The sequence below is a fragment of the Pleurodeles waltl genome, chromosome 1_1 (assembly GCF_031143425.1).
Source record: "Pleurodeles waltl isolate 20211129_DDA chromosome 1_1, aPleWal1.hap1.20221129, whole genome shotgun sequence".
NCBI classification, from domain to species: domain Eukaryota; kingdom Metazoa; phylum Chordata; class Amphibia; order Caudata; family Salamandridae; genus Pleurodeles; species Pleurodeles waltl.
The window spans coordinates 357,525,105-357,548,729 of record NC_090436.1 but is presented as its reverse complement, the minus strand read 5'-3'; the positions used below and the strand labels follow the sequence as shown (position 1 = coordinate 357,548,729).

The window sequence follows — 23,625 nt, the reverse complement described above, 5'->3', positions numbered from 1 at the left end:
GTATTCAAGCCCTAATATAATATTGGCTCTGGAATAATCACAGAGGCTATTATCAGAGCTCTTTTATAATGAGATTGATGCCATAATTTGCCGCTGCACTACATAGCTCCAAAGGAACAACTAGATTTTTTTTTTTTACAGGGCAAGTAGATTTATTAAGCAACCTCTCCCGTGGACAAGTAGATATTTTAATTCCACACCCCAAGAGGACTTGCAATAATTACTGTGTGCTATCACATTACCCCAAGACAAAGAGAAAATAATACAGCAATAGACAGACATTCTATTATTGTATTTTCACTCAGCCTAATAGATGAATTGTATCAAGTAACATTTGTACCGTTTTCTAGTGAACTCATTTCACAATATGTGCAAGATGAAAGTTTAGATATCAGACACAAGCCGTAGATTTCTATGATGCGGTGTGAGGCTGTCAGTATCCAGAGCACTCAAGTAAGACACAATAAGTAGTGTGGGAATATGACTGGTGTCACTGGGGGCACACAACCTTGTTAGCAAGGGCACATCCACAAATCAAAAAAAGAAGTCACCTAAAAATAAAAACGCTGTCTTTCCCACTCACAAGACAGTGTAAAACCATAATCCTGTTACTAATACTGGTTGAGAGATCTAGTTTAATGAAAATGAACTAAGTCGAGATTGTCAACAATGGCAGTGCAGGACTGGGTCAATATTACATTAAAACAGATGCAGTCTCTGATGGGATCTTCACAGTTCTTGCCTGGGAGCCTCCCAAGACACCGACCTACATGAGAGCATTCTTGGGCCTCACTGGGTACTAGAGGAGGTTTGGGAAGGGGTCTGGAACCAGAACTGCCCCTCACCACCATCAGCAGAGCTGATTTCCAAAAAGCAGTGTAGACTCAAATCTGCATCTTGATCTAATCAATGATTTAAAAAAATCCAGGACTTTACTAATGACCTGGCTACCTTGCAGCAAGCTCAGGTAGTAAAACATTCAACCCATGAGGCCAGTCATCTGCTGGACGCTGTTTTTTCCAACTTGTCTACCCTTCAAATAGCTGTCACTATCCTGGTGACCTGGTCAGGCCATGACATGCTGCCATGGAGAAATTTCCTGGTGCTGAGAAAATCATTACCGGCAACCCTATAATGAGAAGGTAATGGCATAAACTTGATCCATCTGCCTTTTCAAGCTATATAAAGAGGGGTGAGCCCCCACTAGGTTGTAATACAGAACAGGCAGAGTCCTCCACCAAAAACATGGCTCAATTCTGCCTTAGATCATTTTATTCCAGCCAAGTCCTGTAGAATTAAGAAGCAGTCCCCAGTTGCATGGTTTACTGAAACATTGCTCACTAAAAGGAAGCAATATAAACAAGCATTTGCAATGTAATGGGTCTCACATTTGCTCGAGTTAGAGCCATTAGAGTTATGAATTCGTAACTGCTAGCCACGTAAATTGAAAATGAAAAGTAAAACAGTTCATAATCAACAGGCATAATCAAGCCGATTCAAAGAGCCACCGCCGACATGACCGCGAAGGAGAGACACAAGTGGAAAAAGCAGTTCACTTGCAGTCAAATGTATCAACAAACGTCCGATTATCCATGTAACAGGGTCGATGGCCAAGGCGGTAACAAAACTGCCCCAAGGAAGGAAGGACATAAAGCATTTACCAATGATAACAAAGGATTTTTTAAAGGCAAGCCCATGAAAGAGTGATAGTGGTGGGCATGGTTAAAAGCCCACAGACAGAGTACAACATGTCAGACCGCTTGCTCCCTTGACCTAAAATGCACTATGTACAACCTGGGTATTACTAAATTCTATATTTTGGAAGGACATTTTTATCTCAAAGGTTTTTGTGCATTTTGGTGCCTTATACTGTGTGTAATACAAGTTTAAAGTAATGACTTAAATATTCACAGTGCTTTCTGTCACAGACTGAGACCTCTTAGCACTAAACATATACAAGACACTATTCTCCATTGCTCCAACCAAGATTCACATCTGTGGCTCTCAGATTACAGACACAGACTTCTGCAGTGCATTAATAGTGGTTTCATACAGTACAGATTTCCCAATGATTAACTTAACTTGCATTTCTTTTACCTTTAAGCTGTGCTTTATTTTATATGTACTTACCTGAAGGAGATAGACCTAAAAAAAGTTACAGAACATTTTGATGTTTTAGCCACCCCTTAAATCTCAAGCTCCACGCTCACTCAACCTGCCCACATATCACAGTTTCCATACTTTTTTAAATGACTTCGACCACTGGCCATGGCTTATGTGAGACTTTGTGGATAATCGCCCATTTGATATCCGCAATCTTGACCGACTTTAGTTTTCTTTGCTGTGTTTGTGAATCCGATCATGCGATAAATTCAAGCATTTCATTTTCAGGCCTCTGCTAATATAACTGGTGTACAGCAGGTGGTGCAAGAAGACAGTTCTATATGGAATCTCACTGAGGCTTGGCCAACAAAAGGCAGAAAGACGATGTTACAAAGTTCTATTAATTGCATCAATATTTTTATATTTCGTATCACATGCATTTTATGACGAACAATCAAGTTAACCAGTTACAGCTTGTTAAGGGGTTTTGGTGGGGCTAGTATCTGGGAAGGCACTGGGCTCGGGTGGACCCCTATACTTGAAGTTCCACAATACATAGGCAGAGCAGCCTGTCATGAAAGTAGCTTGTCTCCATGTAGCTGAGTTTGAGCCTGGTCACCACCCACCACCACTGGCAAAACCAAGGACGAGAAAAGAACAAAAAACAAGGGATACAGAAGGCAGGCTGAGTTGGTCAATGATGTTGGCAAAGCAATCAAAATGAAAGATATACTGAATGTGAACAGAAAGGGAATTTCACCCTTCAGGCCAAGGACAGTGTTTGTATGTTAACAGAATGAAAAGTCTTGCAAGCATTTTTGCCTCGCATTTCAACAAAACTCTAATGAAGTTAGCAGAGCAGTTTGAGAAGATTTATGCCCCCAATAAAGGAGATAAGCAATGCCCTGTGTCACTGTCTTGAGTGCTGGCAGGGAGGAGCCCTGGTGAGAGAGACTCTCTGGGATGTGATGCAAGGCTATGCAAGTTTCACATCATTGCTTCTAGGTTTAGCTACATTCTACCAGAAAGGGCATATTGTAGCTTTCATGAGCAGTGAGCTAAATGACTGAGTGTTTGTTTAGTAAAATTAGCTTATTTTAGGAGCTGGAGGTAAATGAGGATAGCATTGGAATAAATCCCAAACAAATGTCAGCAACATGGGAGGAGGTGGGAGGTGAGGAATGCTGTAATAAAACACAGGCAGCTACCTGCCTAAAACCCCCACAGTGAAAGGGGAGCACCAAAGAAATGTCAAGAATAGTCCATCACAGCAACAGATAAAGAAACCAAAGTGGATCAATACAGTAGTTGGTCACTGCTCTGAAACAGAAAACGGGAGTAGAAAAAGGCAGAACCACTAGCATGGAAGTCTTTTTATAGGGCACTGCAACCAACAAATAAAATCACTTTAATCCCACAGTATAAGTATACTCAAGTATACACCAGGTCGAATGCTTACGCTCGACCTAAAAACTAGAGTGTGCTTGCCGCAAATTCTATGATGCTGCAGCAAAAATACAATAAATGAGAGCAATTAAAGGCTTCTAGAAATTGATTAAAAAAGCCAGTGCTTTTTTTTGGCAGAAAAATAAAAAACAGCAGCATCCCTTCTAAGTATTTTTTTTTCTACTGTGAACAGCCATATTAAATTTACATCCACTCATGAGTTAGCAGAAGCTTCAAATAGCCACTGCAATAACCTTGCAGATTATTTTGTCAATGAGGTCAATGATATTTATCTTCACTTTAACAATGGTGAGGAAACAGTCAAGCCTCCCTTCTCTTGACACGGGCTGAACCATACGCATTGGCCACCCTTGGACCAACTGGCTTTGCTTGACACAGACACTAACTCCACCTTAATGAGTCAAGTAAAATCTCCGGATGACCCATTAAAACCTGACTATGTTTTAAAATTTCAGGAGAGCATTACACCTATGTTTTTTTAGAGCTAGCCAGCCTCTCGCTGAATACCGCAGAAGTGCCATTATAATGGAAACACGCCAAGGTTATCCCTCACCTTTGCTAGATGCCAATTGGCCAGAAAACTATTGTTCTGTTTCCCTTCTCCAATTTCTATCCAAGGTCAGGGAGAAGAATGTAAATAACCTCCTAAAGATTTTTTTTAGAAAAAACATCAAATATCAGATTGTTCCCAAAATCGATTCAGACCATCACAGAACTGCTCTTTTAAAAGTTACCGAAGCCCTTCGCAGTAGTGCAGACACTGGCAAATCTCAGGCTCTGATACTCCTAGATTTAAGTGCAGCCTTCAACACTATCTCAATTGCAATTTTACTATCTCACCTCACTGAACTGGGAGTATAAGGCAAAGCTCTGACCTGGTTTACCTCCTTTTTAAAGGAGTGGTCTTTTCAAGTTATACCCCCCCCCCCTCCTTTCGCTTCATCTCAAAGAGCACAGGTACATTGATTCCCTCTGGGTTCAGCACTCAGCCCTACCCATTTTAACATTCAGATCAGACCTATGGTTGGGGGAAGTTAAATCCTTTGGCATCTCACCAGTGTCGGGGGCTAATGACCTTCAGCTAATTATGTCCCTGTTAGCAGAGTAAACTGGCGGCCATCTCACCTTTAAGAACTGGATGAATACACAAACCTAATACCAAAACAACAGAGATCCTCCTTTTGGGCAGGAATACCAATTTTTAGAGCAAATAACGGAGAATGAAAATACTAGGCCCCCCAAACCAAAATCAGTGGTGAAAAATCTGTGGGTATGGATGAATGATTCTTTATCCTTTGAAACCCAAGTTAACACTGTAGCAGGTCACTGTTTTTGGCATTGTAAGGAACCTTAAGCCCATTATTCAACTTTTCCTGTCAAATACACCAACTCATTGTACAATTCCTTGCCATTTTGCGTCTTGACTACTGCAACGTCCTTTACTTGGGGTAAAAAAAATCAGTTCTGAACCAATTGCATGTTGTTCAAAACGCTGCTCCCAGGCTTCTTTTTTCTCTCCCTAAATTCAGCTCTGTTTGGCAACTTTTAGCCACGCTCCACTGGCTACCTGCACAAAGTTCAAAGCCCTATGCATCTCCCATAAAATCCTATATAAGCAAGGAGCACCCAGCCTAGTTATCTTGATGCAATTCTACAGACCCACCAGAGCACTATGCTCTGCTAACCTAAACCTGGCTCACATCCCCTTCACATCAGAGCCAGAATGTGAGGCTGCTCCTTTCGTGTCTTTGCCCCGATCTTATGGAACGCTATGCCACCTAACCTTGGAAATATTCAAAGTCACTTACAATTCCAGAAACAGTTGAAGACCTGACTGTTCTCCAACTAGGCTGGTGATTGTACCTCCCTGACGCTACTTTGCCTCTCCTGTGATTAGTGTCGGGAGGCACCTTATGTGGCAGCAATGGGCTTTAGAAATCATTTTAACATAACATGTCTTTGAATGTGATCTGGACATAGGTGTGTCAAAAGGCTTATGATACCCTGAAGTAGGCCATCTCCCCAGCACCTGTCCTCAAGGCACCTGACGGCAACAAAGAATTCCTACTGCAGGCAGATGCTTCAGAGCATAGCAAAGGGGTAGTTCTTTCATAGTTTAATGAGGAGGGCCTAGACCAACCTGCATCTTTTATCAGGAGGCAGCTACTTCTCAGGGAGCAAAGATGGAGTTCAACTGAGAGAGAAGCATTTGTAGTGGTCTGGGCACTGAATTGGGACTCATTTCTGGGTTTTATACAGATCATAGCCCTCGCCAGTGGCTAATGCAAATGCTGGGTGAGAATCTTTAACTGTTGATGTTGCCCCTCTCTCTACAGGATATAGACTTCACAGCGGAAAACTGCCCTGGGACTGATCACATCAATGAGGATGGTTGTTCCAAATTTCTTTCACGTTAAAGCTTTCCTGAAGGTGGGTAGTTCTCTCTGCCACCTGCTTGTGTAGGCAACCCCAAATTACACCCAGATTTTAGTCCTCTCTGATTTTGCTGGCTATAGAACTCTGAGCACTTAACCCCTGCTAGCCAATAGTAATGTGTCTGTGCTCTCTCTAAGCATGGTTGAATTGGCATAACACTAGGTGTCATATTTAACTTACCTAAAAGTCTCTAGTATATAGTACAAAGTGTAACTGGCCCTATACGTTAAATGCCTTAAGTGGACTGCATCACCTATTGTGCCATCCATATCAATGGCAGTGCAAATATAGCTTCGGGCCTACCATTGTAGCCTGACTGGAGCATTTTAAAAACTGTAGTTAGACCTGGCATAACAAATCTTTCAGACAGGTCGAAACATTCCTTTAAAATATTAATATGTTAACGCAAAGAAGACTTTATAATCCATAAGGCAGGGTGCATGATATTTAAAAGTAGGACATGTAGAAAGTTAGTGTGAAACATGGTCTTACTGTGACTAGCACACAAAATCTATTCTCACTGTAGTAAGCTGGCTGTTCCATAAAGAAATATTGGGAGCGCTATTACATTTAACAATGCTATCTTTGCCTAGGAAGCACCTAAGAACCTACTTCAAGAACTCTGTAATATTTAGTAAAAATCTAATTCACCTGTGAAGTTGGATTTGTAATAAATAGTAAGAAAACAGTACCTTTAGAAAGTTGCATTTTCCCTGCCTAAACCCTCTAGAGGTTAGTTTGCATTTGTCTCCAGCTGAGTCCTCAGGCAGACCTACTCCAAAGTGACCACAGAGGAGGGGTGGGTTGCTGTGCAAGAGGAGAGAAGGGATTCACCAGGAGAAGGGATTCACCTTCTTGGATGTAAGCAGGGAGTGGTACAGTGGTATGTTCTGCAGTAGGCACACAGGAAATGCTCCAAATTGGTTAGGGTACCCCATTGGTTAGGGAAGAGCCAGGAGTCACCCCCACCCACAGGTAAGTGCCAGGCACAAATGTTACTTCCCCTGTACCCTCCTTTTTTCACTACTGGACCTGAGGAAGATCAAATCAGAAGAGGCTTGAACCAGCTGCTGGAGACCCAAGAAATATTTTGGCTCCAAAGGCCGTCTGAGGGATGGGACAAACCTGCCAAGCTGATCTGATCAAGGTGTGTTGCTGCTGAGTAGAAGATTCAGGTTTTTCCAATTCAGAGCTGTTTCGCAACAGCAAATCTTCTGTAGCTGGACCTTGTGGAGATGGTGTCCGGTCCTCTTTGACTCCAGCTAGGGGGAAACTAATGGTTAAGTCCTCCTTTGCCTCAGTTTGTAAGGTGGTCCCGGGAGGTAATACATGCCACTGCTGCTTAAGGACAGTGAAGCAGGACCACAAACCACATATACACCACCCTCTTTCCAGAAAGTCACTCTTAGCCCTCAAACAAGCAGGTGCCGATCAGGACCTCACCACCACAAAATCTCCCAGCAGTCAGTGTGGGCGCTGAAGCACAAGGAATTTAAATTTTAGGACGCAACAATGCTATTGCCCACTTCCCTGGCTGTATCAGGACCCTGCACTGGAGCGACAGCAAGTTGCAGTCACACAGTTGCGCTTAGTGTATGTGCATTCAAAAAGATCTTTCCACCTTTTCCAGAGAGGTTGCCACAGGGCCAGGCCGCTTAGTTTAGGCTGATCTTGTTTTCTTTGAGTCAGGTAGCCAGTTGTATTTCACTTTCAGTCCCCAGTCAGGTATGAGTTGCTGCAGTGCTTTTGAAAATCATTTTGTATTTATTTAATACTACTTTATGTATTACAAAATGCAGTTTGTGAATAGGACACAAAATGTCTTATGGCTGGGAGATCAAAAAATGAAAGTCAAGTGGATGGTAAGGGACAGAAAAGGAAACAGCTGGATATGCAGACAGTACCTGGCCAAGGAGTAATGGTGAACAGAGAAGCCAACATTGCAATGTAGGAGCCATCGATTAAATGGTCAAAGACGGGGAAAAGTTAGGATTTGATCTTTTGAAAGTAGTAGGCCTGAGTGGAAATTAATATTAACATCATGTCCAGATATTGTTTCAACTCAGAATGGTTCAGGCCATTTTGGCCCTTTTTTAATAAGACTACAACAACATTGCAGCAACTACTGGGCAAGAAATAAATGCCAGAGGAATGGGTGACAGTATTGTCAGACCATGACACGGTTCTCAGGGAAGCTAGACTAAAATTCCTATACTTAAAAATACTGAACAACTGGTACTGCTCTCCCTGGAAGCTCAAGAGAGCCAGACTCCTGTCCCATGACTGCTGCTGGAAATGATGAAATTCAGATTGCTGCAACTTACACCACATTCTGTGGTCTTAACTAGCTGCAGCTGATTTCTGGGCAAGCGTTTGGACCGAAATCCGGAGCCATGGCAACTTCAAGGGTGGTTGCAAAACTGTGTGTTCTTCACCACTGGCAACAGCCCACCACTCCCACACATGATCAATAGCTGCTTGAACTTCATAGCGGGACCAGGCTTGAATACACCACTTACAAAGTGAATGATAAATTGGCTGCTTTTGCTGCACTCTGGGGGTCCTTCTTGGTGGATGATGAGACTACCCACCTATGATACCACCCTCTTTTTCCCTTTCATCATTGAGTGCTGCAAATCGATTCATGGCCTTGTTGCCGGAACACCTGGCTTTTCTGGCTGCCCCTGGAGAGGGAACATAGACCCATCCCAGATTTTGACCATGCATGTAGGCCTCAACACTTACCTACTACTCCTTTGCACTTCTCTAATCCATTCTTCCCTTGTGTTCCCCACTGTTTGTCCGTTATCCTCCTCTTAGCTACCTTGGATGTCTTCTGCTTCTTTCATAGTGTGGAAACCATATATGTTCTTACCAAGTAAGCACCATTGTCATTTTCTATATCCATTGTCTCGTGAATTTCTCTTACCCTCCCCTGGACCATTGGAATGCTGCTGTCATTGTAGAATGCTTCTTGAAAAATAAACTCATAAATGTTAGGAAATAATTTGCCAAATTATGTGCTATAAGTTAAGTGTGGCAACAAGGAGGGAAGATTTATATGTGTCCAGGGCAAACTCAGTAGGAGACCTGTCAAACTAATTTTCCTCCAGTACTAGAAAGGACGACTTCCCCCTATAAGTGCTACACTCTGCTGAGAACTTCAAGGAGGTTAATGCAGTTTGGGCTGGGGACTTCATCCTGTTTGGGGAGCAAGGTGTTACAGGCAATCAGTGGAATGGCATTCATCTATTAGGCACAATGAATATAGCATATATAAAGACATCAGGATTTGGGTCTAACAGATGTTTTGAGGGACTTCCATCCTATTATTACAGCCGCATTTTTGCTCTCCCGGTCACATGATGTACTCCCACACAGATATCATCCGTGACTGAAGAACATCAACTTAACATGTTCAGTGGAAGTGTAATGCTTGATACTTGTTGATACGTGTTGGAGACTCTTTGAATTAGACCTCTTCTAGAAGGTGATGGAATTCAAAATTAATTATCACGGTCCAAGTTACTGAATCAAACACTTAAGGGTGGTGAATTGGAAAGGCCCAAGAGAGGCATGCCCTTTTAAAGGGAAAATAATGAAATACTTTGTATTTACTTGACTTCTGAAACAAATATAGCAAATACCCATACTTTTTATTACAACCAAGACGTGGTGCTACCAGTACCAAGGCAATGTGATATTAGAGTTTTTGCAAATATAGCAACACAGAAGTACATAATAGACATAGATTTTAACAAAGATAAAATTGTAAACCAGTTTGTTAATTACACAAACCTGGCTGACTTTGCTGACTTCAACTTCTTCCTCCTCTGCTTCCTCTCCAAACGAAAGCAATTTAAAATTTCTAAAACAAAATAAGGCATTTATATTTATTTACCAATCCATTTTAGCACTGTATTCATTTTTCAACTATATATACTAGAGAAAATGTACACAAATACATATCACTCAGACCATTATGGTTCGAAAATTCAAATAACATCACTCAAAAGCAAAAGTTCAGAGTTCTACTTTATGTATTGTTTGAATTGTTTTTTAAGGACAAGCTAACTTTTCAACTGCTGAACATATGTTTGTGTTACCCAATTGTCATTTGTGCAATTATAGGAAAACGTTTTTCTTTAAAATTTGCATACCTTTTAAAAGCACCACAGCTTACTAGAGTCAGAAAGTAAGAAAATAATTCAATAATCCAATGCTACCTTATCAATGAAAATGCTCCTCCCCCGTCACCATATAAGGTATCACTTGGGTGGTTTCAAAATACCAAAGAAGCAATAGATCTAATGCGGAAGAGAACCATGGCATTAAGCATAACAAAAGTGTTGCTTCTCGACAGAGCTCGCAATCCATATAGCTGTGCTGAGCATAACTCTTTCAACATGAAGGGGTGGTGGCACAACACAAACACATCCTGTTATGCAGGAACTCAAATTCATCTACTATCACTGCATCTTTGTTCTATCATTCAGCCAGCTGCATTCACAGTCTATGAACTATCAACATACTTTTACTGGCCAGACAGAGCTCCAAGGGGTCACTAGTGTCAACTATTTGCAATCCTTCACTAAAATGTGCAGATCCCACCCAATCTCCTTTCATCACTATGGAAAGCTAGTTTTAAAGATGCATGCATCTCAGCCAACTGAAAAACTGCAAGTTATGTCTCCTTTAGATGTGCCCTTTCCACAAATCTTCAGACTGGCCTCTAAAATCTTCCTAGAAACCTCACATGCTTCCACACCTATTTTATCCAACACAGAGTCCCGACTGTGTCAAGGCTTTTCTTTCCAATCGTCTAAACGTGTGCACCCATGTTAAATCAATGAAATCTTGAGCTCTTAATCCTAAAATGAAATACATCTAACATGATTAAATGCCAGGGCCATCTGCACTACACAGCTCTGTGAACCTCTAATTCATGATCTTTTTGCCTCTTGACATCCATATTCATTGACACATGAAACTCATGACTGGTTATTTTCCCCTCAAATTATTCAGTTCTGTTTTCAAATTTTTTTTTTACATGAAATTAAGCAACGGCCATTCCAAAGAAAGGTTTCTTAGTATACTGTAAAATATTCATACTTACTTAGTGCCTTTTGCCTTGGGTTTTTTTGTCCCCTGCTCCGGCTTGTCTTTTTTCAGTGTTCTATTTTCTCTTGGAATTATATCATCAAATGGGCTGAACAAGATCTACAAAACAAAAGCAATATTATTATAACATAAAATACATTTATGACGCAGATGCAACGTTGGCCACACAACATCCATTGATTTATGTATCCAAGCATTTTGCTACCACTACGATTTTTGGTCAGCATTGTTCGACTTTCAATAATTACATTTTGTATCATACCAAGGTCAAGTGCTGAAGTCATTTTGGTCTCTTGTTCAGGAAAAATGTTTAGAAATGTGGACCTAATGTTACTTACTACATTACACAATAATAACTTTCTATTGAAGCTATAATAGGTTCCATTTTCGATGGGGAATTTATTTCATGTTGATAAGAGAAGTCCATACCCGGGGGGAATTTCAAACCATTAGTTTGACATTGCCGACATAACACACCTATTACTCAAATAAAAGATGGTGCTCGGTGTCTCATTACGAGTGGCCCAGTGTGAGATCGTTAATTCGACACCCCTCGAGATAAAATTACCAGGGGCCCCATTAACTTCAAAGAATGAACCCTAGAATCCACTGATTAGTGGGGAATTAGCAAAGAAAATAGATAATTCTCCAGATTCCCCTAGTGATTCCGCATTTGCAGCCGCTGTTTCTCCGGGGGATTGTTTTTTCTTCAAGCAACTGAAATTTCTGAGGGATGAACAAGGAGGTTTCACATTAACTTCATGGACTTCTTAATTCCCATTGTGGCCAGTAACACAGGAACTGGCCCCATCAGAAAAAAACAAAAACCTTACATAACCGTTGTTGAAAATCAACTGATTCTAACAAAAGGAAGGTTCTATCAGTGAGATGAAGCTCTCACAATGTGCAGGAAGGAATTCAATAATTTAATGTCTCTGTCAAGGCCACACAGTGCCTGACTTGGATGTATCTGTCTCATTAAATCCATGGATAGGCAGATATTCCTTGAGCATAGCTAATACATTCCCAACAACATTCTGCATTGACTGGCCACCGAGATAAGCTTAGGTAGCATGAATTTGTGGGCTTAAGTAAAAAAAACAATGACTGTCATATACAAAGTTCTATTGGGCACAGATATCCAAATCCCTGGAAAAGCGAATCAGTTCCTACGACCTCTACACACCGCAGGAGTGGGAAAACCTAAATGGAAACCTCTATTTTCCTAAATAATAAAGTACAGTAATAGGTAAGTCAGAAGAACTTTCTCTATTACTGAAGCCGCATATAAAACGTATGATCAACAGCGGTCCTCTGAACACACCAGCCTATCACTGGGGAAGGGCACTTTTATCAAATTCATTTTCAGTGAGCAAACTTTCACTCATAGTTGGACTACAAGCATTCTATATCCATACAGAGAGAACAGGTTAACTTTCAATTCGACTGAATTAGAACTCTAGTCTGTGTTGTTAAATATGTTTCAACACAGCTGCACAAGAACAAACTCTCTCTGTGAAAACCTATTTTAGGAATTCCAGGTAGAGTTTTACAAAGAGCTGTTTGACTGTAGGTTAACAGATCTGCATGTGATTACTACTTCAGCTAATCCTAATATGGAGAATACTACTCCAGCTAATCATAGTATGGGGCCAGTATTTATTAGACCATATCCTTGGATTTACTAGCCAGTGGCAGATATCACAAGGATCTTGTAGATATGTGAAATCACTCTATTCCACATGCTTACAGTTGGCCTCTGGTTCCTGGTGCATCAATATAAATGAGCCGTCACATCTAGAGAACAGCAGTTATGAGAAACAAGGGATCATTTTGGATACATCAATAGTAGCAATGAAATTAAAATCATGTCTTCAAAGACAATTAAACAAAGTGGCCAAATATTGTATAACGAATGACCCAAATTAAAATGTTGCTAAAACAAAAGCTATGACCTTCTCCAGTAAAACTAGAGAACACAAATGCAGAAGCCATGGCTTACTAGACAACACCTAGAGACTATTAAGGAGTGCAAGTATTTAGGAATGGTTTTTAAATTATTTTAACTTTAAGAGCCATTCTGACAGTGTGGTACAAAGAGGAAGCCTCGCAGGCACTCTAAGATGCTTTGATTACGCACTGCGACATAACTCCACCGAGGTCCTGAAGAAGGCATATAACCTGAAAGACCTTAGTCTCTGCTGCTGTAAAGGAGGGATATTGTATAGAGACAGCCATAAGCCGCATAGGTGGTGGGGATGAATATCTGAATGAAATTGTTAGGTCAACCGATGGGCACCATTAATAGTGCACTGAGATTGATGCTGGACCTGACAAATATAAGTTTGAAATACAAATAATGAACTTTCGGTGCGATTTGCTATATCGGACGAGAGCTGCTTGAAATACGTGATAAAAGTTACCCTAGTGAGTAATCCACTGTAGAAGCGACTTCTTTTCTTGCTTGCCATTTGCAATTAAAATTCTATGGTTCCAATCACAGGTGAAAAAGTAAACCAAGTTTGTTGCACCGAAAATATCTGAAATTGACTTAAATACTCTAGCCTGTCTAATTGATTAGGAGTGTGTTGCACTTCTGGCTCGTTTGAATGAGCAGGGAAAAACGCAGTAATTACACATTGCAATAACGTTGACAGAGAGAGTTTGGATACTCGGTGAAGTGATTTTCGGCTACCAATTTTTTTAAGGCAGTATCATTTCCTTAATAACGAATTAGCCTATTAGGCACCGGGTACACGGCGTTTTTGGTGCAGTCACAACACTAAAGGGAAGATACAGTGGGGGTTTCCTCAAAAAACTGTATTAGGGGTTTTAGTTACTTTAAAGTTGCCTCATCTTACCTATCTCGTGACTGTTTGAACTGGTGCGCCACAATAAAAGTAATTAAAGCACATTCTAATAATTTATGATTAGATATTCTTACAAAATGAGAGTAAATTCATATAGGAATAGATAACATTGCTTAGTTAGAAAACAAAGATTAGCAGTGATAAAGCTCGGGAAGGGTTCATTATAGCGCAAGTTCGCTGTTCATGGTGCAGATTTGTGATAACTGGACTACATCGGATATAAAGTCAAAGCACTCCCTGCAATCAGATCATCAAGCGGAGCCTTATTTAGTATGGATGACACAGCTAGAGCTTGTGACGTCTATGATTTTCTACACTTTTCTAGTTATTTTCTTATGTAATTTGGGCCTTAATAATAGTTATTTTCTCATGTAATCTGGGCCTTAATAAAAATTGGATGTTTTATCCCACTATCATCCAATGTGTCCACTATTTTTGGGCTATTTATGCTGTACCTGTTATGATCAAGCAACAAATTGTAAGCCTTAAAAATACAATTATTTCCATTTTTGGACATCCACTCCGTTTCCTTCTTCCCTCACCGTTAGCGTAGGTAGTATTTTAGCCAGTACTTGCAATCATGTTTTCTTAGCAGCACTTTGTGGATGACTGACTGCTCACTCAGGTGGGGATTTTTTGGGGCAACCAGGACCATAATCCCGCTGGAGAAAGAGACAGGCTTGGCCTGCTCTCTAGGCCCTAGTTTTTCACTTCTGTTACAATTTTTTCGTTACAAGCCATTTCTTGGTTATGCTAGGAACTGATAAGAGAAAAAGGAGAGTCCCGGAGGTGCAGAAGCACCCTTTAAGGGCACTACAGTGGATAATATGTTAGAAAGAGCAGACAGAGTAATCTCCAACAAAATTGCACTACCCAAACGCAGACTTTGACTCGATAATAATCCTGGAGATGCCCCCTAACATGTTGTCATTGGTCCACTTGTTCACTTGTTAATAGCTTAGAAAAGCGCTTTTAGCTAGGCCCAGGATCCTGCTTGAGGTGACAAGTGCCACGAGGCAGTATAAAACGAAGATCCCAAGACATTTTGGGCCATGGTCAGGCAATGTAAGGCTAGAGGATCACCAGACAATAATATGTGCTGTCATATTACTGCCAATGACTTGGTCAAGCATTTCTTCTGCATGTACCGCTTTTCGGTTAACGAAGAAGACCTGACACTTGGACTGTAGCGGTGGATCTTTCTACATATCTCACTGTTGTTCCTGAGGCTTTCCCTGAACCAGATCCCAGCTCCACACAAACCGTTCCTACTGCACATCAGCACCCAAAAGGAAAAAGAAGGATCACAGGAGTAGGCCCCCGCCACATCTTCCACTTTCCCAATTGTGGAGCAAACCAACAATCCTGTTTTAGAAAGCATTGAGGGTTATGGTAGAGACCGCTGGCAGGACGATGGCTATCGAATTCTCAAGGATAAATTGCAGCCCATTCTGGAGCATCTTTTGCAAACTGAAGCCCGGCTGAGCGCTGGTGAGGATGCTCGAGAAATGGAGTGTGGCCACTCTAGAAAGACAGTCTTGCCTACTTCGGCGGGTCTGTGGTAGCTTTTCCTCACAAGCTGTCTCGCAATTCTGTGAGGATGTCTTTCCCCTCTGAAGGTGAGGGGTGTCCACACAATTACTCCCTAAGCTGTAGCTGGCGCTCACCAGCAGGGTTAGATGTGGCTAGCTACTTTGAGCCTCCCCCCAGGACAGTATAGTGCCTGCTTCAAAAAAAGCCTAGGAGGCCGGATGTATGGGATACACAGGACCTTCTCAGTATCTACCTCTTAGTGGCCCAAATCATAGCACGGGGTGAGGAATGGAGAAATGTATGCATCCAGAAAGGAAATGAGCAACCTTCCCCTGGTTGCTTGCCCTTTCGTTTTAGTCCTTGTGGGTGTTCCCAGTTTGCGGAGAGGTGAAGAGGAACCCTGCAACAACCTACGAAAAAAAGTTTTACACTGGCAATGAAAGCACAGGATTTTGAGATATCCGACTGTGCCAGTGTCCTAATGGTGAGAAGAGTGGATTGGATAGGACACTCACAGTCATCCAGGGATACTGCATTATTATCACCTTTAGCAGAGCTAATAATATGTTGTCATACCCCAGAAGCTGGGTCCGCACAGCCAGTCAGATTGATACTCAGCCTCTAGGTTACTTTTATAAGCTGTGTGACCTTTTTGTTCGCCCTGAAATTCTTCAGCCCCATCTACCATTGTACACACCTCAACTTGTTCCAAACTTGCACTTTAGCTCTAACGTCTCAGCTGCAACCTCAAATCAGTGCTTTGGCAGATTTAAGTGCTATGGATTGCCTTTTATCTGATCCCGGTCCATCCATGGGTGTGGGCCCCACCCTATGCCTAACTATCCCTTCTGAGCATGCAGTTCCTACTTATGTTCAAAGTCCCTCCTTTTCACTAATAAGTTAGAATGTCGCAGGGTTGGAGTCCAAACAGCAGGAGGAAAATGGACTATCATTTAATAGTAAATATATCAGCCTTTTTCAGGAAACTTTGGTCACAAGGGCTCGTGGCCCAAGAAGGCTTTAAATGCTTCTCAAGTCCCAGCAATTTGATCCCACGCTGGGCAAGCGAAGGGTTGCCCTTCTATTTGGTCATACTTCGCTATGTTTACTTCTGTAGGAGGTCCAAACTGCACATCAAGCCTTTTTTTTTTGTTTGATAAAGATATTTTTATAGTTTTTATGGAGAGAAAATACCAAATACAAAAAAAAAAAAATACGAACATAAGAGTAAAGTAAATTAAATAAATATCATGACAACAAATTGTATAATCTTGGGACGACCGAAACATGACCAAGGGCCTGTGCATTTCAGGATCAAAAGCTACGTGCACACAATAAGCATGAGATTAATCAACTAGGTGGTGTTTGGGTAACAATGTCGTATTGTGTCCTGAAGGCTCTGGACACTTGTGGTGGGGGGGCTAGGTGGACCCCGACCATCAGGCGACCCCTCCCGTACCTATATGCCAGGGAAGGGGCCCACTTCATGGCCGGTCAGGCACTCTACAAGCTCCCCCATTTCCCCCATATCTTGTTGTATTTGTTTGGGCATCCTCTGGCCTCATACACAGGCTTTTCATATAGCGCACACCAATCAACACCCCGCCTCCATTTGGTCAATGTGGGAGCTGCTCCCGCCTTCCAATCTATCATGATGTCCCTTTTTGCCACCAGGCATGCCACTCCGAAAAAGATACGGTCCGCTCTTCCCAGTCCCATCTCCCCCATTGCCCCCAGGAGGAGGGGAAGGGGGGCCACTTCCACCTCTGATGGTAGGACCCTCGAAATCTCCCCTATAATCGCCCTCCAGTAAGTCGTTATGACGGGGCATGCCCAGACCATGTGGAAAAAATCAGCGTCTGGGCTGGAGCATCGAGGACAATCGGCTGTCTGCCACAGGCCTGCCTTAAAGAGTCTTTCAGGGGTGAGTTATGCTGTGTGGAGGTAGAGTGTTTGGAGTACTCGAAAACCGGTCATGGACAGGGTCCTAAGTCTGTCTCCTCAATGGGGCCCACCCAACCCTCCCATTTCTGGCGAAAACTCTCAAGGGAGGGGGCGGTATTGGAGAGCAAGGAGCGGTAAAGCTGGGAGATTCCTCCCCTGCCCAGGCCTCCCATCAAGGTACTCGCCTCCATAGGGCTGCAGTCAGGGACACTGTCGACCTGGTCGGACATGTACCAGAAGTGCGTGTCTGAGCTGTAAATACTTGTGGAATTGGGTTTTATTTAGAGAGTAGCTTTCTTGGATTTCCTCAAAGGACAGTATGTGTGACTCTCCCCAGACGTCTCCTAGGGTGCATATTCCAATGTTGTCCCATTTCCGGAATACCTCTAACGCTGAGACCTCTCGCAGACGACTCCCCTGCCACAAGGGGGTCTGCCGGGTGAGACGTTCCCACCAACCTGTCACTTTCAGGGCTGCGCGCCAACCCAGTAGCACTACCCTCGTAACTTCCGGAGTGTCTCGGGGAATCCGGCCCCCATATAGGGCATCAAAGACTCCGGAGTAGCCAAGTATCTGAAGCTCGTGCCTATAAGCAGGGTCCGACCAACCTCCCCCCAACCAGTCGTTGATCACTAGTAGGTGGGTTGCAAGGTAATAGAAATAGATGTTAGACATGCCCAGTCCTCCATCATAGGTGTCTCTCTGGCATGTGGCAAGGGCCAATTTAGGGCGGGAGCCGTGCCACAAAAACCGACGCGCCACTGTTTCCATTTCACCAAACCACTTCCGGGGGACCGGGTGTGGAAAATTCTGCAGGAGGTATAGGAATCTGGGGAGTATCATCATTTTGTAGAGTGCTATTCTGCCCAGCAGATTGAGGGGTAAGTTCCTCCATTTTTGGAGGTCTTCTTTGATTCTTTTAGTAAGTGGTGAGACATTTAACTCCCATGCTAGCTCGGGTAACAAGGCTACGTGTATGCCTAGGTACTTAAAATTATTTTGTCAGATCGGAATGTTTCGCTGCCAGTCAATGCACTCTCTGGAAAGGTGTAGGGGGACCAGGAGGGATTTGCCAGGGTTTAGAGTTAGCTCTGAGGCCTAGGAGAAGAGGTCCAAGAGCTGCAAGATCCGCGGGACACTTGTGGCTGGATTTGAGAAGTAAACGAAAACATTGTCTGCGTATAGTGCCACTCTATCCTCAGGACCTTCTGGCCATGTCCAACCTTCTATTAGGGGGTCTTTTCTCAGTAGTTTCGCCAAGGGTTCTATCGCAAGTGCGAACAGCAACGGGGATAGAGGGAATCCTTGACGTGTACCGCGGCGTATGGGGAATGGATCCGAGACCACCCTGTTTATTTGGAAACGTGCAGTCGGGTTGGAGTAAAGTAATTTTACAAGGCCCCGGACCTTCGGCCCAATCCCATTGCTCTGGAGGACTTGTTCCGAGTAGGACCAGTCCACGGTGTCGAAGGCTTTTTCGAAGTCTAGGAGAAGAATAGCAAGGGGTGACCGGGACAAGACCTCACGGTGTGCTAAAGCAACGTTCAGCCGCCTAATGCAGTGTCTGGTACTGCGTGAGGGCATAAACCCACATTGGTCTGAGTGTACCAGTGTGGGAAGCACAGGTTTCAACCTGGTGGCAAGTACGGTTGACAGCACCTTGATTTCAGTGTTCAAAAGGGAGATGGGTCGGTATGCTGAGCAGTTGCGCGACGGGGGCTGGGTCTTGGGGATTACTACAATAGTGGCCTGGTCGATCCCGGAGGGAAAATGGCCCTCCCTCTCAGTCTCTTCGTACATTTTAAGGAGGTGGGGGCTCAGGATGTCATTACATTGGTGATAGAGTTCCGTCGGGAAACCGTCCGGGCCAGGGGTTTTGCCTGATGAAAGGCTGGTTATCGCCCCCGCTATCTCTGCAAAGGTTAGTTCTGCATCCAGGATCTACTTGGTTGCATGTGAAATCCTGGGAAGCACAATGTCTTCCAGAAGAGGGGATTCTTTTTCGGCAGGAGGTCTGGGGTGCTCCGCATATAACCGTGTGTAATAGGAAGCAAAGCTTTGGGCGATGTCACATGGGGACCTAGCGAGCGCCCCAGACTCATCAAGGACCTCTGAGATGACCATGTCAACTAGTGGTCGTGTGGCCATCCAGTGCAGGAGCTTTCCATTCCTGTCCCCCCAGCCGTATATCCGGGCTGCCTTCGCTCTCCAAATGTGTTTTGCGGATTCGAGGGCCAGGTGTCTGATTTCTTCTCTAATCTTGGTAATTTGTCTTAGTGTAGAGGCTGATGTGTCTCTTGAGCATTGACGCTCAAGTCGTAGTGCCTTGGCCTCTAGAATTGTCATCTGTTTGTTGCGGGCGCGTTCCCGGATGCGAACAAGGTGTTTGGCGTAACCCCGAAGGGTAGCCTTGCAAGCTGCCCAAACGGTGCCCGGGGACCACACTGGCCCCAAGTTGTGTTCAAAATATTGGGTTAGATGGTCTCTGATTTCTTGGGTGTATTCGCCCTCTTGCAGATGCCATGCATTTAGGCGCCATAGCGGACGTCGGGTCCGTACCACCCAGTCTGATCCGCACTGGTGAGTGGTCGGAGACCCCCCCCCCCGAGGTAATATCTCTGCACCGGTGACCTTAGAGACATCCTGTGCAGGCATAAACACAAGGTCAATTCTAGCATGTGACTGGTGGGCTGCCGAAGTGTGTGTGTATTGCCGCATTCTCGGATGCCAGGTTCTCCACACCTCGCACAGTCCGAGGCTCTTTGCCCATCCGTGCAAGATAGATGCCCGTGCAGTTCGAGAGGCAGACACTGTCCCGGAGATGTCTAATGTGGGGTCCAGGACTGAATTAAAGTCTCCTCCCAATAGGGTCGAACCCAGGGAGAGGTCCACTAGAGCTCGGCAGAGCACTAGCAAAAAATTGTCAAATCCAGTTGGGGGACATAGGCACATACAAAGTTACACGGCGATCTGTGAAGTGACCCGGACACCATCACAAATCTCCCCTGCGGATCGGACCTCGTAGAGGTGACGACCATTGGTAGCGAACGATAGAGAAGAATGGCCACCCCCCTTGACCCTCGCGCAAAGCCAGAATGGTAGACTTTATCGTATCCCCCTCGCGCCAGCATGGGGCAAATGGTGCCAAGCAGGTGGGTTTCCTGTAGTAAGACCACTGATGGAGCGTATCTACGGAGAGTACTGAACACTGTGGACCTCTTGATTTTGTCCAGTAGGCCATTCACGTTCCACGATAGTATTTGTGTCAGTGTGGGCCACCTGTCCATTGTGTCAGTGCAATATGACATTGGGAGCCCATCAAGGGGCCCAAGGTCGGCCATCCCAACCAAGTAAAAGAAATGTAGACATAAACAAGGAAAAGGAAACTTATTAAAATGACAGTACTAAATCCCATTGCTAACTTCACACCCGCCAACTCCCCCCACCCCATACTTCTACCCTGGAAGCATCTGTCGCCCAACTACCCAAACGAGGTAACGCAGCCAGGTGGGCTGTCACTAAGGTGAAGTGATGGGCCCCTCCATTCAGACGGATTGTTAAACCTTTAAACAGTATAAGTCAAGTTTAGTGAGCCAGATGGCGAGCGGTACAGCAACTGACATCTGCGGAAGTGTTTCGATTTATGCGTGTTGGTAGCCTACAGAGCCAGACGTTGTCTGTAGAATCCCTCTAGGCCATAAGTTTGGTGTTATCCAAGTACAGGGGACTGGCTGAAGTTGTCATTACCCGACATCCGCACCGGGGAATGGCTCCCGGAGTGTCAGCACCGGTCACGTCCGCCTGGGGACCAGCTTCCGGACCAGGGTCGCATCCAGGTGGGTCATTGGATACTCTTTTCTTTCCCTGCCGGGACCTGGTGCGCCTGCAGCCTCTTTGTGGGATTGGTCGGGGCCTGGGACTGCTTTCAGAGGAAGCACTCACCAGGCTCGGGGGTCCTTTCCGACTCCCGATGCCTTCCTCCGTCAGCCAGTCCCACGCCTCCTCCGGTGATTCGAAGAAGAATGTTGCACATCACGCTTTTTAACGTATTTTTATCAAGGGAATCAGATATTTAAATTTCTATTTGATACATTTTTATAACAGTGGCTTCATAAATCAAGGCAACTGTAATATTTTTGAATTCATTTGATTTTGTTATTAACTTGAAAACCGACTTTTTATTCCTTGGTCTTAAACTACATTATTTGTTGTGACTTTAGCGTAAAATTAGCCTGTTGATGTTTCAACCACTCCAGCTATGAGACAAAATTGGAGAGGAGCAGAGTTGGGGAAGTATCTCGCCATGCATGATCAGGTGAAGTTGATAGACTACTTGGATAATGGTGATGGCTAGCTGCCTTCGTTTCATGGGAGGGAGTATGCAAGTATAGATAGACCTTATTTTCATCACCTGAGGTGTTTTGCACACTTGGGGGCGATCATTGGGAACCCCCCAAAAGCTATCACACCTTATTTGTGTTTTTCTCCCTGCCCTCATGGAAAATATCCGCCCCACCAACTGCCCAGGAACAACGATTGTTTAGGGATTAGGGCTAATTCTTGCACCAGCATTTGCGAAGTCCCAGGTACTTTCATGCCAAAATGCGTCACCTGGATTTGAGTGCATTCCTATGCTGTCTCTCGGAAGCACACGATGACCTCTATATTTTATGACACTATAAGGTGCTCCGTTGACTTCCCTTCTCAAGCCAGCGTGGGTTAACCTTGGAGCAAACAGGTTGTTTGACTCCGCTTTTTCACTTGTTAATAGCTTAGGAAAGTGCTTTTAGCTGGACCTAGGATCCTGCTTGAGGTGACAAGAGCCAAGAGGCAGTATAAAACGTAGAGCCCAAGACATTTGGGCCATGACCAGGCAATGTAAAGTTAGGAGAGCACCATATAATAATATGTGCTGTCATATTATTGCCAACGACTTGGTCAAGCATTTCTTCTGCGTGTATTGCTTTTCGGTAAATGAAGATGTCCTGGCACTTGGTTTCTCTAAAGGTTATGGTGAGGGAAATCAGTTTAAGTTAGCTTTCTTAATGTAAGAGGTGGCAGCTGTCATCTCTAGCTAAAAAGCACCTTGTATATGTGTAGTGTTTGATACCTCATGGTCATGGGGTGCCCACGTTTCAGCTAGCCCTTAAAATTATCAAGGGCAGCAGACATGCTTTTAAGTCGTCCCTGGTTGGCAAGGCCCAATGCTTTGGCTCCCTTTACCTTTAATTATAGCTCTCAGTGTGTTTCCACAGTATGCTATTGCACAGGAGTATGGAACTACACCAACACCGACCCTATTCAGCGAAAGGAGAATTGTGTTCGTAGATGCATGTTGAACCAACCTCCATCTGTCTCACATTTTGTCACAGTGAGCTGGGTCTGCCCTATATAGAGAAACGTATAAAATTAGCCCTAACCCTCTTGTGGATTTTAATTTGGGCTAATTCAGAAGTACAACAAAATAAGGATGTTATTACAGATTGCATGTTCTTAGATAAAGGTACAGCTATCCAGTGGTTAGCTTAGTTAAAAATCTCTTCTTAGAGATAAAGTTTGGCTGGAGTGGATTCAATTCTCTATTGTCCACCTGTAAGAAGGACAAATGGACTATGAAACACATCTTCATTAATAAAAGGCTGGCGTCCAGGGAGTGTTCAGAATGTTTTAAAATCACTGTGCACAATTACGTAACCATAAAAACAAACTTCAGAATGGAGCCCTACATTACTTGGAAAATGGGTAGATGGGAAAGGTCACTTTTATTTTGATTCAGGGCCGGCACTTTGACCATATCCCAGAACGGACCTTGCTCCACTTCACCTGTTTATGTGAATTTACTCATTTAACACTAGGCGCATACAGTTGCTATTTCTAAACAAGCATTGGCAAAGCCAAAAGATTGCGCCTAGGCAAGATCTATTGAATTTGTTAATGTGTTTTTTTTTTTTTTAGACATGTTTAGTCATGGCTGGTGAAGTTAGAGAGTGGTGTGGTTGGGCTTACAGGGATGAGGGGCTAGAAAGAGGGCGGTTTGTGGTTTATGTTAGGGGGCACAGCATTTTTGGGAGCTCTCACTGTACTTGATAGCACAAGGTTATTGAACAAGAAACGATGACTAATTTGGTTCTCTTGTCATTTAAAACAATGA

At 43.6% G+C, this 23,625-nt stretch overlaps 1 protein-coding gene across 1 annotated transcript in view; it reads right to left on the bottom strand.

Moving 5' to 3' along the window:
• Nucleotides 1-23,625, bottom strand: part of CWC27 (CWC27 spliceosome associated cyclophilin) — a 998,568-nt gene that overhangs the window by 885,068 nt on the left and 89,875 nt on the right. The window contains exons 6-7 of the mRNA XM_069222723.1: nucleotides 11,123-11,226; nucleotides 9,805-9,874 (exon numbers count right to left, since the gene is read on the bottom strand). Coding sequence (XP_069078824.1) covers nucleotides 9,805-9,874; nucleotides 11,123-11,226 — 174 coding nt within the window. The remainder of the gene's footprint in view (nucleotides 1-9,804; nucleotides 9,875-11,122; nucleotides 11,227-23,625) is intronic.